This window comes from Salvelinus alpinus, chromosome 3 (assembly GCF_045679555.1).
Source record: "Salvelinus alpinus chromosome 3, SLU_Salpinus.1, whole genome shotgun sequence".
In the NCBI taxonomy this organism is placed as follows: domain Eukaryota; kingdom Metazoa; phylum Chordata; class Actinopteri; order Salmoniformes; family Salmonidae; genus Salvelinus; species Salvelinus alpinus.
In genome coordinates, this window is record NC_092088.1 from 14,577,682 (window position 1) to 14,592,250 (window position 14,569).

At 44.3% G+C, this 14,569-nt stretch overlaps 1 protein-coding gene across 13 annotated transcripts in view; it reads right to left on the reverse strand.

The window, feature by feature from the left end:
* The window catches only part of LOC139570067 (calcium/calmodulin-dependent protein kinase type II subunit gamma-like), a 55,966-nt gene extending 41,397 nt beyond the window's left edge, over nt 1-14,569 (reverse strand). For 6 of the 13 annotated variants that reach the window (XM_071391556.1, XM_071391555.1, XM_071391561.1 and 3 more), the window contains exons 1-2: nt 14,376-14,568; nt 12,033-12,127 (exon numbers count right to left, since the gene is read on the reverse strand). In XM_071391556.1, the coding sequence (XP_071247657.1) occupies nt 12,033-12,127; nt 14,376-14,443 (163 nt within the window). In that variant the 5' untranslated portion in view covers nt 14,444-14,568. Of the gene's footprint in view, nt 1-12,032; nt 12,128-14,375 lie in introns of all 13 variants that reach the window. The other 7 variants (XM_071391563.1, XM_071391562.1, XM_071391559.1 and 4 more) reach the window with 2 other exon arrangements.

The following is a 14,569-nucleotide window of genomic DNA, read 5'->3' on the forward strand; positions in this document are numbered from 1 at the left end:
ACACAGGGTGAGACAGCTCCACACACACACAGGGTGAGACAGCTCCACACACACACACAGGGTGAGACAGCTCCACACACACACACAGGGTGAGACAGCTCCACACACACACAGGGTGAGACAGCTCCACACACACAGGGTGATACAGCTCCACACACACAGGGTGAGACAGCTCCACACACACACAGGGTGTAAGTAAGGTGTGTATACTGTGTGTGTGGATGTTGCTCGCAGCCCCAGCTGTGGAACATTGCTGTGCCAGCACTTTTGCCTAGCAGGGGACACATGATGAAATTGGAACACACACACACACCTGACTTTCACCTCATACAATCTTACATAATTCTGACACACAACCCCCCCCACACACACTCCTCCCCCTGCCGTCATCACCGTTAACAACAGTTGTGAGAGGTCAGAGGTAATCCGGGGTGACCCTGGCTGGGAGTGAGTCAGACTGTTTGTGTGACTGTGTTATTCTAATGAAATATCAACTGCTGCAGGGCTCCAAAACAGAGACCGCACATATCCTTTATTTACATTCATTTAATCAGAGTATTTCAGTTTGATTTCACAGACCCTTGCCGAATGTTTTTCACTAAACCCTCATTTGAATACACATTGCAGCACATCCCATTTAATATCGCAACACTGAATATCTTAAACTCAATAACAACAACAACAGGCAATTTCATTATCAGACACCCTGGCTAACAAACAAGTATTACACCCACGCGTAGACACAGACTGTAATACACACAACTGGCTTTCTCATCACCTTATCATTTCAGCCCAATACTTACACTACTCCTATACTGCTGCTAAACAGCCTCACCTCCTAACACACACATCTCCTCACCAAATAATCCTTTCTAGCCCTCCCTCTCCCCCTTCATCCAACCCTCGTTCCATCCCCTTCTCCCTCCTCTGATCCCCTTCTCCCCCCATCACTTCTCTGCCTCCTTCCATTCCTCTCCCCCCTCCTCTGATCCCCTTCTCTCTCCTCTGATCACCATCACTTCTCTGCCTCCTTCCATTCCTCTCCCCCCTCCTCTGATCACCATCACTTCTCTGCCTCCTTCCATTCCTCTCCCCCCTCCTCTGATCCCCTTCTCTCTCCTCTGATCACCATCACTTCTCTGCCTCCTTCCATTTCTCTCCCCTTCAACCTTTCCTACCACCTCACTCTTCCATCTTTGTCTTTCCTACTACCCCTCTCCCGCCCCCCTTTCTCCTCCCCATGTAGGCTCTAGATTCTCTCTCTCTCTCTCTTCTGCAGGGACAAACTACAGCAACCCTAGTCTCATTTCACTACTGACGCAGCAGAGAGAGAAAGGGAGAGAGAAACCGAGAGGATTACATGAAATGTCCATATGCAGAAAGAGGATCACAACTCCCCATTGCGTGTGTGTGTGTGTGTACGCGTGTGAAGGTAGCATGGTTTACTGCAACTATTGCTGATTCATTCAATTATTTGTTGACGTGTGCCTGTGTGGGGGCGTGCACGGGTGGACAATGCATATGGTGTGTGTGTGTGTGTGTTGGTACCCTTACGGGAAAACAACATGAACTTTGTGTGATTTACTGTGAAGTTAACGTGATAACGTGACAACACGTCCTCGTGAAATTAATGTGATTTCATGAAAATGCACTATTTGGATATATGTGATACCATGACACTACACAGGACAACATTCAAGCTCATGCAAAAGCCCAGGTGTCAAATATCATTTAGAATATTTAACTTTGAAAGGCATAATTTACATTAATTCAATTTCAACAGTCATGGTCCCCTGCAGGTTTTGTCTAGTTTCCGGTTTGTTCCAGGGACGTCCCCAAGGACATTGTGTCATGGTCCCCTGGAGGTTTTTGTCTAGTTGCCGTGAAAATACAGTAAATATACAACTAGTTACTGTATTTTTACAACTAAATGAAGACGTTAATGTTAAAGGACAGTATGCTGACTCAACCTCATGTTTGCTAGCTACCTGACGGTCCAGCTGCTCCAACAGGCCTGTTGGCATAATAGAGATTGGCAAGAATAAATTCTTGCACTTTGCCTAAAGTTCAGATTTCAATTACTGTAAAATCTTGTACTGTGAACAAAATTGGGGTTTAGCGTTAGATGTGATTTGAACTAATAACCCCTTGCTCACTACCAACCTGTAATGTCCTGCTAGACTGCAGCTACACCACCAGATCTATGAGCGGGAAAGAGAAATGGCCACAGACTTATTGGCAAGAATGCATTTCTGCCCTTTGCTAAAAGCGGCCCAGAATCAAGTAAATAATTGTCCAATTATCACCACCAACATTAAACTAGCAGTGTCCAAGGACGCTTAGACGTAGAGTGTACATTTATTCTTTGTGGATTTGAACTTGCAACCTCGTGGTTGGGAGTAGATTGCTGTTTCTGCAGTGGCACCGCGTAAGCGTTAAAAGCACTGTTTGTATCATAACGACACATTTTTGTTAGCAGGGCGTCAACCTGTAAAATTTCCTTTGAAAGTCTAAAGTCTAAATCCACATGTGAAAGGTTGTGATCATGTGAAAATCCACGTGAAACTTCATCACATGTGAAGTGTTCCAAAAACATATGGTTTCACTTGGGCAAAACATGTGGAAATGTCACAGGTGAAATCATGTGGTTTTTCCCATAAGGGTAGTAGATGGTGCAGAGTGCTGCTGGGTAATTAATTACTGGCACCTCCTACTGTCCTGTAATTGGCCATCTGCTCCACAGCCATGTTGCACCAGGGGGAGAAGGAGAGGTACGCGACACACACACACACACACACACGTCTAGCCCCCCTCAGATTATGACGGTGTTTAGCGCCGCTTTCAGATACTTATTACCCATGGGGCAGTGCACTAGCTCACACAGGCCCAATGGTGCTAATAACAACACTCAAATCCTACTAGGCACGCTGCCACCACGCACACACACACACCGTGTGTACTGTATGAGCACTCCTCTAATGCTTCTCCTCTCTCTAAATCGCCTCGCTCTTCCTCCTCCTCCCTGAACACTCTCCTCCTCTCCCTCTCTCGACACAGATCACTGCAAGGCTGTCGGAGCCCCTCCCATCTTGGCCCACACACACACACACACACACACACACACACACACACACACACACACACACACACACACACACACACACACTTTAATGCTGTACAACTCTTAATAATTGACTGCTACCACAAACAGCTTCTAGATATTGCTGAAACTTTCTTTATCTTCAGAATACCAAATACCAGCCCAGTGATATCTATTATCATAACACACACACACAGATAACAAAGGGGCTAACAGGGAGGTGTGAGAGATCCTGTGGGGTCTTGACCCCTGCTGAGATCCAGTTAAACTAAATGTATTAGCCTCAATACTGACCAATCTCCTAGCTACTGACAGTGGGAGGGAGAGAGGGAAGAGGCATAGAGCACAGAGCCAAGACTGCTCAAAGAAAAACATAAGAAGAAAAAAAAGAGGGAGGGAGGGAGAGCGAGCGAATGCGTGTTGACTGCAGAGGAGGGCAGCTCTGAGCTGAGATGCAGCACACAGTCCCCAGACACACCTTGTGGCAGAGGCCTGCATGCTGAGAACACTCACGGCCCTGTAGACCTACAACAGCCCACAGTGGAGCTTGGCTTTCTGGGTAAACATAGTTACCACATCACCAACTACCACCCCCTCCACACACAAGTAAATCTTGAGTATGCATCAAATCATTATTATTCCAAATAACTTCCAGAAGAAAAAAAGACACCCGGTGGTACTGCTCTACAGCACCAGAATACTTAACAAAATGTTCAAATACAAGTTAACATTTGTCGTCACAAGAGATCACACACACACACACTACTTATGGTCAACTCAAGACATCCCATCAGCTGCACCTCTGGATAGCCCTGCACGGACGTGACATTCAAGCCCTGCCCAGGCCAGGCCAGTGACATTCAAGCCCTGCCCAGGCCAGGCCAGTGACATTCAAGCCCTGCCCAGGCCAGGCCAGTGACATTCAAGCCCTGCCCAGGCCAGGCCAGTGACATTCAAGCCCTGCCCTACCCAGGCCAGTGACGTTTAAGCCCTGCCTTACCCAGGCCAGTGACGTTTAAGCCCTGCCTTACCCAGGCCAGTGACGTTTAAGCCCTGCCTTACCCAGGCCAGTGACGTTTAAGCCCTGCCTTACCCAGGCCAGTGATGTTTAAGCCCTGCCCTACCCAGGCCAGTGATGTTTAAGCCCTGCCCTACCCAGGCCAGTGATGTTTAAGCCCTGCCCTACCCAGGCCAGTGATGTTTAAGCCCTGCCCTACCCAGGCCAGTGATGTTTAAGCCCTGCCCTACCCAGGCCAGTGATGTTTAAGCCCTGCCTTACCCAGGGTTGAAAAATGAAATACTACCAATATATATATATATATACAGTGGGGAGAACAAGTATTTGATACACTGCTGATTTTGCAGGTTTTCCTACTTACAAAGCATGTAGAGGTCTGTAATTTTTATCATAGGTACACTTCAACTGTGAGAGAAGGAATCTAAAACAAAAATCCAGAAAATCACATTGTATGATTTTTAAGTAATTAATTTGCATTTTATTGCATGACATAAGTATTTGATCACCTACCAACCAGTAAGAATTCCGGCTCTCACAGACCTGTTAGTTTTTCTTTAAGAAGCCCTCCTGTTCTCCACTCATTACCTGTATTAACTGCACCTGTTTGAACTCGTTACCTGTATAAAAGACACCTGTCCACACACTCAATCAAACAGACTCCAACCTCTCCACAATGGCCAAGACCAGAGAGCTGTGTAAGGACATCAGGGATAAATTGTAGACCTGTACAAGGCTGGGATGGGCTACAGGACAATAGGCAAGCAGCTTGGTGAGAAGGCAACAACTGTTGGCACAATTATTAGAAAATGGAAGAAGTTCAAGATGACGGTCAATCACCCTCGGTCTGGGGCTCCATGCAAGATCTCACCTCGTGGGGCATCAATGATCATGAGGAATGTGAGGGATCAGCCCAGAACTACACGGCAGGACCTGGTCAATGACCTGAAGAGAGCTGGGACCACAGTCTCAAAGAAAACCATTAGTAACACACTACGCCGTCATGGATTAAAATCCTGCAGCGCACGCAAGGTCCCCCTGCTCAAGCCAGCGCATGTCCAGGCCCGTCTGAAGTTTTCCAATGACCATCTGGATGATCCAGAGGAGGAATGGGAGAAGGTCATGTGGTCTGATGAGACAAAAATAGAGCTTTTTGGTCTAAACTCCACTCGCCGTGTTTGGAGGAAGAAGAAGGATGAGTACAACCCCAAGAACACCATCCCAACCGTGAAGCATGGAGGTGGAAACATCATTCTTTGGGGATGCTTTTCTGCAAAGGGGACAGGACGACTGCACCGTATTGAGGGGAGGATGGATGGGGCCATGTATCGCGAGATCTTGACCAACAACCTCCTTCCCTCAGTAAGAGCATTGAAGATGGGTCGTGGCTGGGTCTTCCAGCATGACAACGACCCGAAACACACAGCCAGGGCAACTAAGGAGTGGCTCCGTAAGAAGCATCTCAAGGTCCTGGAGTGGCCTAGCCAGTCTCCAGACCTGAACCCAATAGAAAATCTTTGGAGGGAGCTGAAAGTCCGTATTGCCCAGCGACAGCCCCGAAACCTGAAGGATCTGGAGAAGGTCTGTATGGAGGAGTGGGCCAAAATCCCTGCTGCAGTGTGTGCAAACCTGGTCAAGAACTACAGGAAACGTATGATCTCTGTAATTGCAAACTAAGGTTTCTGTACCAAATATTAAGTTCTGCTTTTCTGATGTATCAAATACTTATGTCATGCAATAAAATGCAAATTAATTACTTAAAAATCATACAATGTGATTTTCTGGATTTTTGTTTTAGATTCCTTCTCTCACAGTTGAAGTGTACCTATGATAAAAATTACAGACCTCTACATGCTTTGTAAGTAGGAAAACCTGCAAAATCAGCAGTGTATCAAATACTTGTTCTCCCCACTGTATATGTCATATTGCAACGAATAACATGTTAAATCTACCGTTTACGCGCAGTTTCTGAATACAGACATGAGGCACTGTCTATTCAGTACCACTGCACAGTGGGAGCTTCGCCTTATCATTAGGCTACATCGGATGAGCAGAGGCACTGTTCATTCCCCGCGGCCTCCAGCCAGTTGCTTTAATTTAGTTGGCCTTGTTAAGACTGCACAGCAATGCAGAACATTTTTTACTTGTACAGTATTCAAGGTTTAAAAAGGCTTCTGAAGTTAGTAATTTCCACTTCGAAATTTCAACCCCTACAAAAATGTCCATTATATAATCCACATTTAATCATGTATACAGTTGAAGTCGGAAGTTTACATACACTTAAGATGGAGTCATTAAAAAACTTGTTTTTCAACCAATCCACACATTTCTTGTTAACAAACTATAGTTTTGGCAAGTCGTTTAGGACATCTACTTTGTGCATGACAAGTAATTTTTTCAACAATTGTTTACAGACAGATTATCTCACTGTATCACAATTCCAGTGGGTCAGAAGTTTACATACACTAAATTGACTGTGCCTTTAAACAGCTTGGAAAATTCCAGAAAATTATGTCATGGCTTTAGAAGCTTCTGATAGGCTAATTGACATTATTTGAGTCAATTGGAGGTGTACCTGTGGATGTATTTCAAGGCCTACCTTGTGCCTCTTTGTCTGGGTCATCCTTGGGAGAAATTTCGAAACGCCTGAAGGTACCACGTTCATCTGTACAAACAATAGTACGCAAGTATAAACACCATGGGACCATGCAGCCGTCATACCGCTCAGGAAGGAGACGCGTTCTGTCTCCTAGAGATGAACGTACCTTGTTGCGAAAAGTGCAAATCAATCCCAGAACAACAGCAAAGGACCTTGTGAAGATGCTGGGTACAAAGGTATCTATATCCACAGTAAAACGAGTCCTATATCGACATAACCTGAAAGGGCGCTCAGCAAGGAAGAAGCCACTGCACCAAAACCGCCATAAAAAAAGCCAGACTACGGTTTGCAACTGCACATGGGGACAAAGATCGTACTTTTTGGAGAAATACCCTCTGTTCTGATGAAACAAAAATAGGACTGTTTGGCTATAATGACCATCATTATGTTTGGAGGAAAAAGAGGGACGCTTGCAAGTTGAAGAACACAATCCCAACCGTGAAGCATGGGGTGGCGGCATCATGTTGTGGGGGTGCTTTGCTGCTGGTGGGACTGGTGCACTTCACAAAATAGATGGCATCATGAGGCAGGAAAATGATGTGGCTATATTGAAGCAACATCTCAAGACATCAGTCAGGAAGGTAAAGCTTGGTCACAAATGGGTCTTCCAAATGGACAATAACCCCAAGCATACTTCCAAAGTTGTGGCAAAATGGCTTAAGGACAACAAAGTCAAGGTATTGGAGTGGCCATCACAAAGCCCTGACCTCAATACTATAGAAAATTTGTGTGCAGAACTGAAAAAACGTGTGCGAGCAAGGAGGACTACAAACCTGACTCAGTTACACCAGCTCTGTCAGGAGGAATGTGCCAAAATTCACCCAACTTATTGTGGGAAGCTTGTGGAAGGCTACCTGAGACGTTTGATCCAAGTTAAACAATTTAAAGGCAATGATACCAAATACTAATTGAGTGTATGTAAACTTCTGACCCACTGGGAATGTGATGAAAGGAATAAAAGCTGAAATTAATAATTCTCTCTTCTATTATTCTGACATTTCACATTCTTAAAATAAAGTGGTGATCCTAACTGACCTAAGACTGCATTTTTACTATGATTAAATGTCAGGAATTGTGAAAAACTGAGTTTAAATGCATTTGGCTAAGGTGTATTTTTATTTTACCTTTATTTAACTAGGCAAGTCAGTTAAGAACAAATACTTATTTTCAATGACGGCCTTTCGGTTACTAGCCCAACGCTCTAACCACTAGGCTACCCTGCCGACCCATGTAAACTATGTAAACTTCAAATGTATGTTAAAATATACTTCTGACCCACTGGAATTGTGATACAGTGAATTATAAAGTTAAATAATCTGTCTGTAAACAATTGTTGGAAAAATTACTTGTGTCATGCACAAAGTAGATGTCCTAACCTACTTGCCAAAACTATATAGTTTGTTAACAAGAAATTTATGGAGTGGTTGAAAAACAAGTTTTAATGACTCCAACCTAAGTGTATTTAAACTTCAACTGTATGTATGTATATTATATATTTTTTTTTGCCAATCAGTTTATGATTTGTGAACAATATTCCTTTCATGCACTAGTCATCAAAAGAGAATTCTGTTGTGATGATTGGCCTATTCCTAGATTTTTTCTTATACTGCATTTAGACAATTCGTTAGTTAATATGAACAATTCGTTACAAACTCTGACAATATTACATATACATCTTTGTTTATTATCATAATGTATGAATTTACTGATTTAATACTAATTGTTAATCTCTTAGAATAAATTGAGACAATTTTCTTTAATCTAGTGCACTGCTCTTTATTACGAGCGACAATTCTAATACTCATCACTGCATTCTCTACCAGGAAGTTGGTTGGCCCTCTCTGATGTCACGTAGGATGATACATTGCTATATTTCATTTATAAAGCCCTTTTACAAAACAGCATTACAAAACTTTAGACATACGAGTTACCACACCCGGTCTCAAGGATGGTTAACTCTGGAAATTCCTTTGGTCTCTACTGAGTTAGTGCAAGAACTAAAAGCTGATTTCCCTATGTTTGTAGAACTATCTTCAAAATGTTCTTAAATGTGATGTTGTGGTGCCTCTTGGGAAATTCAGAAAGCTGATTAAGGACCGTATTACTGATGAACTAGATACCTAGTCCGTTGTACAGCTGAACGCATTCAACTTAAATGTGTCTTCTGCATTTAAGCTATATCAAAAAATGTATTTAAAAAAATGTTTAACCCTTTATAAGAACCATTGCTGATATGGTTAAACGTTAACAAATAAAATACACACGAAGTGCCCATGTGCAACTGGTATTCAAACATGTTGCCAGTAATGTTAGGCTAATGTCTACAGTGGACATTTTTATTTTATTATCAGCACTGTTCAGAACCAGCACATTGAGCACAGGTTAAATATCCAAACGTATTACTAACTAGTTGGGCCTCATGGGCCCAAACACATTTTCAGTAGGCTATTCAGAACAAGCACAATTAGGTCAAATGTAGGCTAATGACTATTTGGAGAGGCCTCAACCTAAGCAGTAGGCTCAAAAATCCAGTTACCTTTCGAAGTAACTCCTCTGCCTGCCACTCCAGTCCAAATTTCACCCACAGAACTTAGGCAACAATAACAGGACTCCTCAAGTTAAGACAAGTTTGACTATATGGTCATAACATAACCTTCCAAATGAATAGGAGTTGTGAAGCACTCGGAAGCAAAGCAGTTTAACCACCGCCTTCGCCCAAACCTGGTTTGTCCATATAATCAGCGACCAAAAATAAATAAAAGACTGCAACTACTGCAGCTTGTTATCTCACGCATCCCATTCAGTCCAGGCAGAGTCTTCGGTCTTCACGCAGAATCTGCCCACGGGAGATAACCTGGTGGTGGGGGGGGTCCGTGCCTACAGGACGGCAGCCTGTCTCATCACAGGAAGACCAGCCCCCCCCCAGCGCCTCGTAAGGGGCAGAGGAAGTCCAATGAGAACCCAGTACATCAGGGCTCTCAATCTTTTCACAGAGTTCAGTGTATACTCCCTTGGAGTACAGGGTGAAGTACACAGTGCTGAACCTTGTTTTCACCCATGTCTCAGTCTTTGGCCATGTCTAGACTTGACAGTTCATGCAGATGTATTATTCTGATCATAGAGTTCAGATCATGGAATTCTGAACATGCGTATACACCTAAGTACATTTAAAATGTCTTTACCGTGTCCACGGTGTGTCTGGATTCCTGGTGGAATAGGCTAAATATGACAACACAATTGATGGTAGTAGCTAACTACTGTAGCTAACTATCCAGCTAACCTCTGTAGCTAGCTAGCTAGCTAGCAAGCAACGATAAAGAGATTGCAAACAGGTTAGCATAACTCTAGCCAAACAAACAAAACAATTTTTTCTAAATATTAGCTAGCATTTATAAGGCCAGCAAACACGTTCCTCACACGCTAGGAATGTATTTCCTCCAACGTTATAATGAAAAGGTGCCTCTCGCTCCCAAAACACACGTTTTTTAGAGACTTGTGGGAGTGCTGATGATGTCACCCACTGTACGCGCTTTCGGTATCCTGATTGCGTCCAGACTGAGAAGAAATCCGCACACCATTCATCCCTGACCACCTTCTGAAGTGGTCAGACAGATCTGAACACAATCACACCACAAAGACACTTGTGTGTGTCTAGACCTGTCTTTACAATGCGATCTTCGTATTCTGACAGCAGAAGTCACATGTATGTGTCAAGTGTAGACAGGACCGTTGACAACTGGGCTGCAAGTCCGATTGCTTTACAAATCTTACCAATGACTTGGCTGCAAGCAAAGCTTCTGCCACCCCTGGAATCGCATCTTCCAGCTCAGCAGTGTCAAGTACGTATTTTAGCACGGTGTTGTACAAGTGATCCTGGAAGTCAAGCCGTCGGTAGGGTGCAGCGATCATATTTGATCCCTGGTCCTTTACCCAGACAACTTTTCAGCACGGCTGGATCGAAAGTTACTCCTGTCTTGGCATCTTCTGGGCGGAACGTTGCTGTAGCTAGCACTCTGCTTTTCAGCTAAAACTCGAGGGTAACGTAGGGCAGGTTATTGACATGTTGTTTACCTTGCGTTAATCGTCAGTCCACATATCTGTGATCATCCCCAAGTCATTTATATCAGCTATTGCATTGTTGATATCGCTGACCACTTCAATCCTCTTTATGAGTGCCGTTTTGTGGCATCTCCGTGATATGGTTGTGGGGTCTGGGAGCACGGTGGCAGAGATGCGGCCATGACTAGCCACACATTTATTAGCTCTTGAGATATATCAACAAACACCCTGCCTTGAACTGTGTGGAAAGACATAATATCTTTGCAACAGAAAGCAACACACTTGTGATTTCTGATTTGACGGTAAATGTTTTAGGGGCAGAGAGAAACGATGTCATGCTCTGTTGCTGACTGGTACCTGCCCCTGTTGTGAGGCGAACGCTGCATCCTCGTGTCAACGTGGCGCTGGAGAGAGGTGCCGGTTCTCTTGCTGCCGTACTTCAAAATCGCAAGGCAGGCTCGACACTTCACATGTCCAGTGGGCATTTTAGTTTCAAGCTAGCTAGCAAGCATCAACAACCACCACCACCACACACACTCGTTTTTTTTGTTATCATTTTTGAAAATGATACCCGAGCCCAGCCCATACCCTCGTTATTAATGAAAGAAAAGGCCCTACCCGATGTATAATGTTGAGGACCGTCGTGCTCGTGTAGCAGAGCTCTACACATCTGACATAGGGGCTGGGCGATTTATCGCTAATACTGGTATAGATTGTTTACCATCTATAACAATATTTTGATACAAATCAAATGTTATTTGTCACATGCTTCTTAAACAACAGATGTAGACTAACAGTGAAATACTTACAGGCTCTTCCCAACAACGCTAAATTAAATGAAAAGTGCTACAAAATGGACTACTATAGTGTCCGTTTTGTCCTAGTTTAGTTGAGTATAAAACCATCACAACGGATCACAAAATGTATTTGTTGTCATTCAAGGATTATGCACTAAACATATTTACAACTTTCATTCGTCAGAAACACAAAATACAGTCAAATAATGATTAGATATTTTGGCCATATCACCAAAGCCCTACTTTGACATGTGACACACAGGTCTGTACAACAGATCATAGCAGTGCTTCCGCTATATGCATTTAGCAGTGGCGCACCACTTTTCCTCTGTGTGTGTGTGTGTGTGTGTGTGTGTGTGTGTGTGTGTGTGTGTGTGTGTGTGTGTGTGTGTGTTACTGTACCTCTGGCGGAGAGTTTCTTGGTGTTGATGATTTTGGCGGCGAACTCCTGACCTGATGACTTCTTCACACATCTGCGCACCACTGAAAACGCTCCCCTGGAAACAAGGAAAGCAACGGTCAGTTCTGGGTTGGGGGATTTTTATTTTTTTGCAACAAACATGCAGGACACACACTGGAAACGATGACAGTCTGCCATAATTAAGGACACCCAGATTACAGAGCTCCTCTTCTCAAATACAGGTCCACAGCACCGCTGGTTATCTTCCTTCCCCTCGTAAATCAATTAACTACTAAGCAGACCTTCTAGAGAAAACCAGTCGTACCGCAGACCAGGATTAGATTTGCTGTAGTATACACTTTAGGCTAGCTACCACTGTATGTACAATAGAGCTGGGATGACCAACCCTCTCCTACGGCTATTGGCGGAGCATGCTTTTGGACCAGCCCTGCTCGATCACACAGCGAATAAAAGTCTTAGATTTAACAGGTGTGTTAGAGCAGAGCTGAAACTAGGCTAAACCCTGCAGGCATGAGCCAGTAGCCCTCCAGGAGGGGTGGCCACACCTAAACTAGAGGACAGAGAGTTAAACTCCTCTCCTAGCTCACTGGCACTAGCCCACTGCTACAGTAACTGCGTAGATCTGTTGGTATAGCATGATGATTGCAACACCAGGAATGTGGGTTTGATTCCTGCTGGGGCCACCCATAAGAACATTTTTAAACGCAGCACTGTAAGTGTCTCCTAAATGCCATGTTATATAAACAGTCTACAAAACATTAGGAACACCTTTCATAATATTGAGTTGCACCCCCTTTTGCTCTCAAAACAGCCTCAATTCTTCGGGCCATGGACTCTACAAAGTGTCGAAAGCATTCCACAGGGATGTTGGCCCATTTTGACTCCAATGAATCACATAGTTGTGTCAAGTTGGCTGGATTCTCTTTGGGTAGTGGACCATTCTTGATACACACAGGAAACTGTTGAGTGTGAAAAACCCAGCAGCGTTGCAGTTCTTGACACTCAAACCAGTGCGCGTGGCAACTACAACCATACCCCGTTCAAAGGCACTTAAATATTTTGTCTTGCCAATTCACCCTCAATGGTACACATACACAATCCATGTCTCAATTGTCTCAAGGTTTAAAAATCCTTCTTTAACACGTCTCCTCCCTTTCATCTACACCGATTGAAGTGGATTTAACAGGCGACATCAATAAGGGATCATAGCTTTCACCTGGTCAGTCTGTCATGAGAGCAGGTGTTCCTAATGTTTTGTGAACTCAGTGTATATTAATAAAATATGTGCCTTTCCCTGTAACTGCTGAGTTACTGGTTCAAGAACCACTGATTGTTCCCCCTATATCACTACACCGTTGTTGTTGATAACGACAAGAGTAGACTACATGTCAGAGAAACATCTCTGTTATACATACATTACTATCTGAAATGTCCACAACGTTGTGCCCTACAGAACGCACCCCAGGTGTGTGCACTTTGATCAACCAATCAGTGGATCAATAAAATGCCAGAGAGATAAGAGAAGCCCTAGACACATCGACTATACCCAGGGTCTGGGGCTAACGGAATAATAATACAAGACATCCATCTACACAGTCCAGAGAGGATCGTGCCTCCGACAGATGCCCGTAATAATACAACGGCCCGGTTGTCTCAGGGGGGAAAAAAACAAGCCATCGAGATTCCGAGAAACAGCATCACCCCTGCACTTTTAAGCCACAGCGGCATAGTCTGTGCTGAGAGGCTTATAACGCTACATATGGCATTTATGAACGGCTGCTGCGTGAAAGCGGGTGGTGTTTTACATAATGTGCAAACATAATTCTGCTTTGGAAGGAGGCGGTGTGGGCTATAACTATCGTCTACGTTCGACAACTGCAGTAGAGACAAATCGCCTAATATTCTACAAACAGACAGTTAAACTAGCTAGCATGCATGCTAACATTCAGCGCTGTCAAGCAGGCTGCCAACGTGCCATGCCAGCAAATGTCAGAGTACTTTCGCTCAAACGCTTCCTGCCTGACTAATTCAGCAGACGGAAAGACAAGGCGTTGACACACTAGTAGACATGGCTAGCTGTGCTATCGCAATTACAGACAGGGTGCAGTAAATAAATACGCTGTAAATTCTGTCCCTAACCTACGACACACAATATAGCTGTATTTTGTCAACAACCAGATAAAGACAATAGGATCAGGCTATCCCAGTTAGTTAGCTGGCTAAAGAAGGAGCGAGTAGCGTACGGGGTGGGGAGAAGAAGGAAAGACAGACGGCAAGGCAGAGCACAGCAGTAGCAAGGCTAGCTAATGACGACAGTCGCTTACTTCCCGAGCTCCTCGTAGAGTTGGTATTCATCTGTAAAGCGGGTGGAGGTAACGATAGTAGTAGCCATGGCTGAGAGTGGGCTCCAAGCCTCGGTCAGGTTTACGGCAGGCTGGGTCGCTCTCTGGGTCTAGGGGAGGATTCTTAACTACCTACGGCACTGACAGGCTGGGAGAGAGAGAAGGGAGGGGTTGGC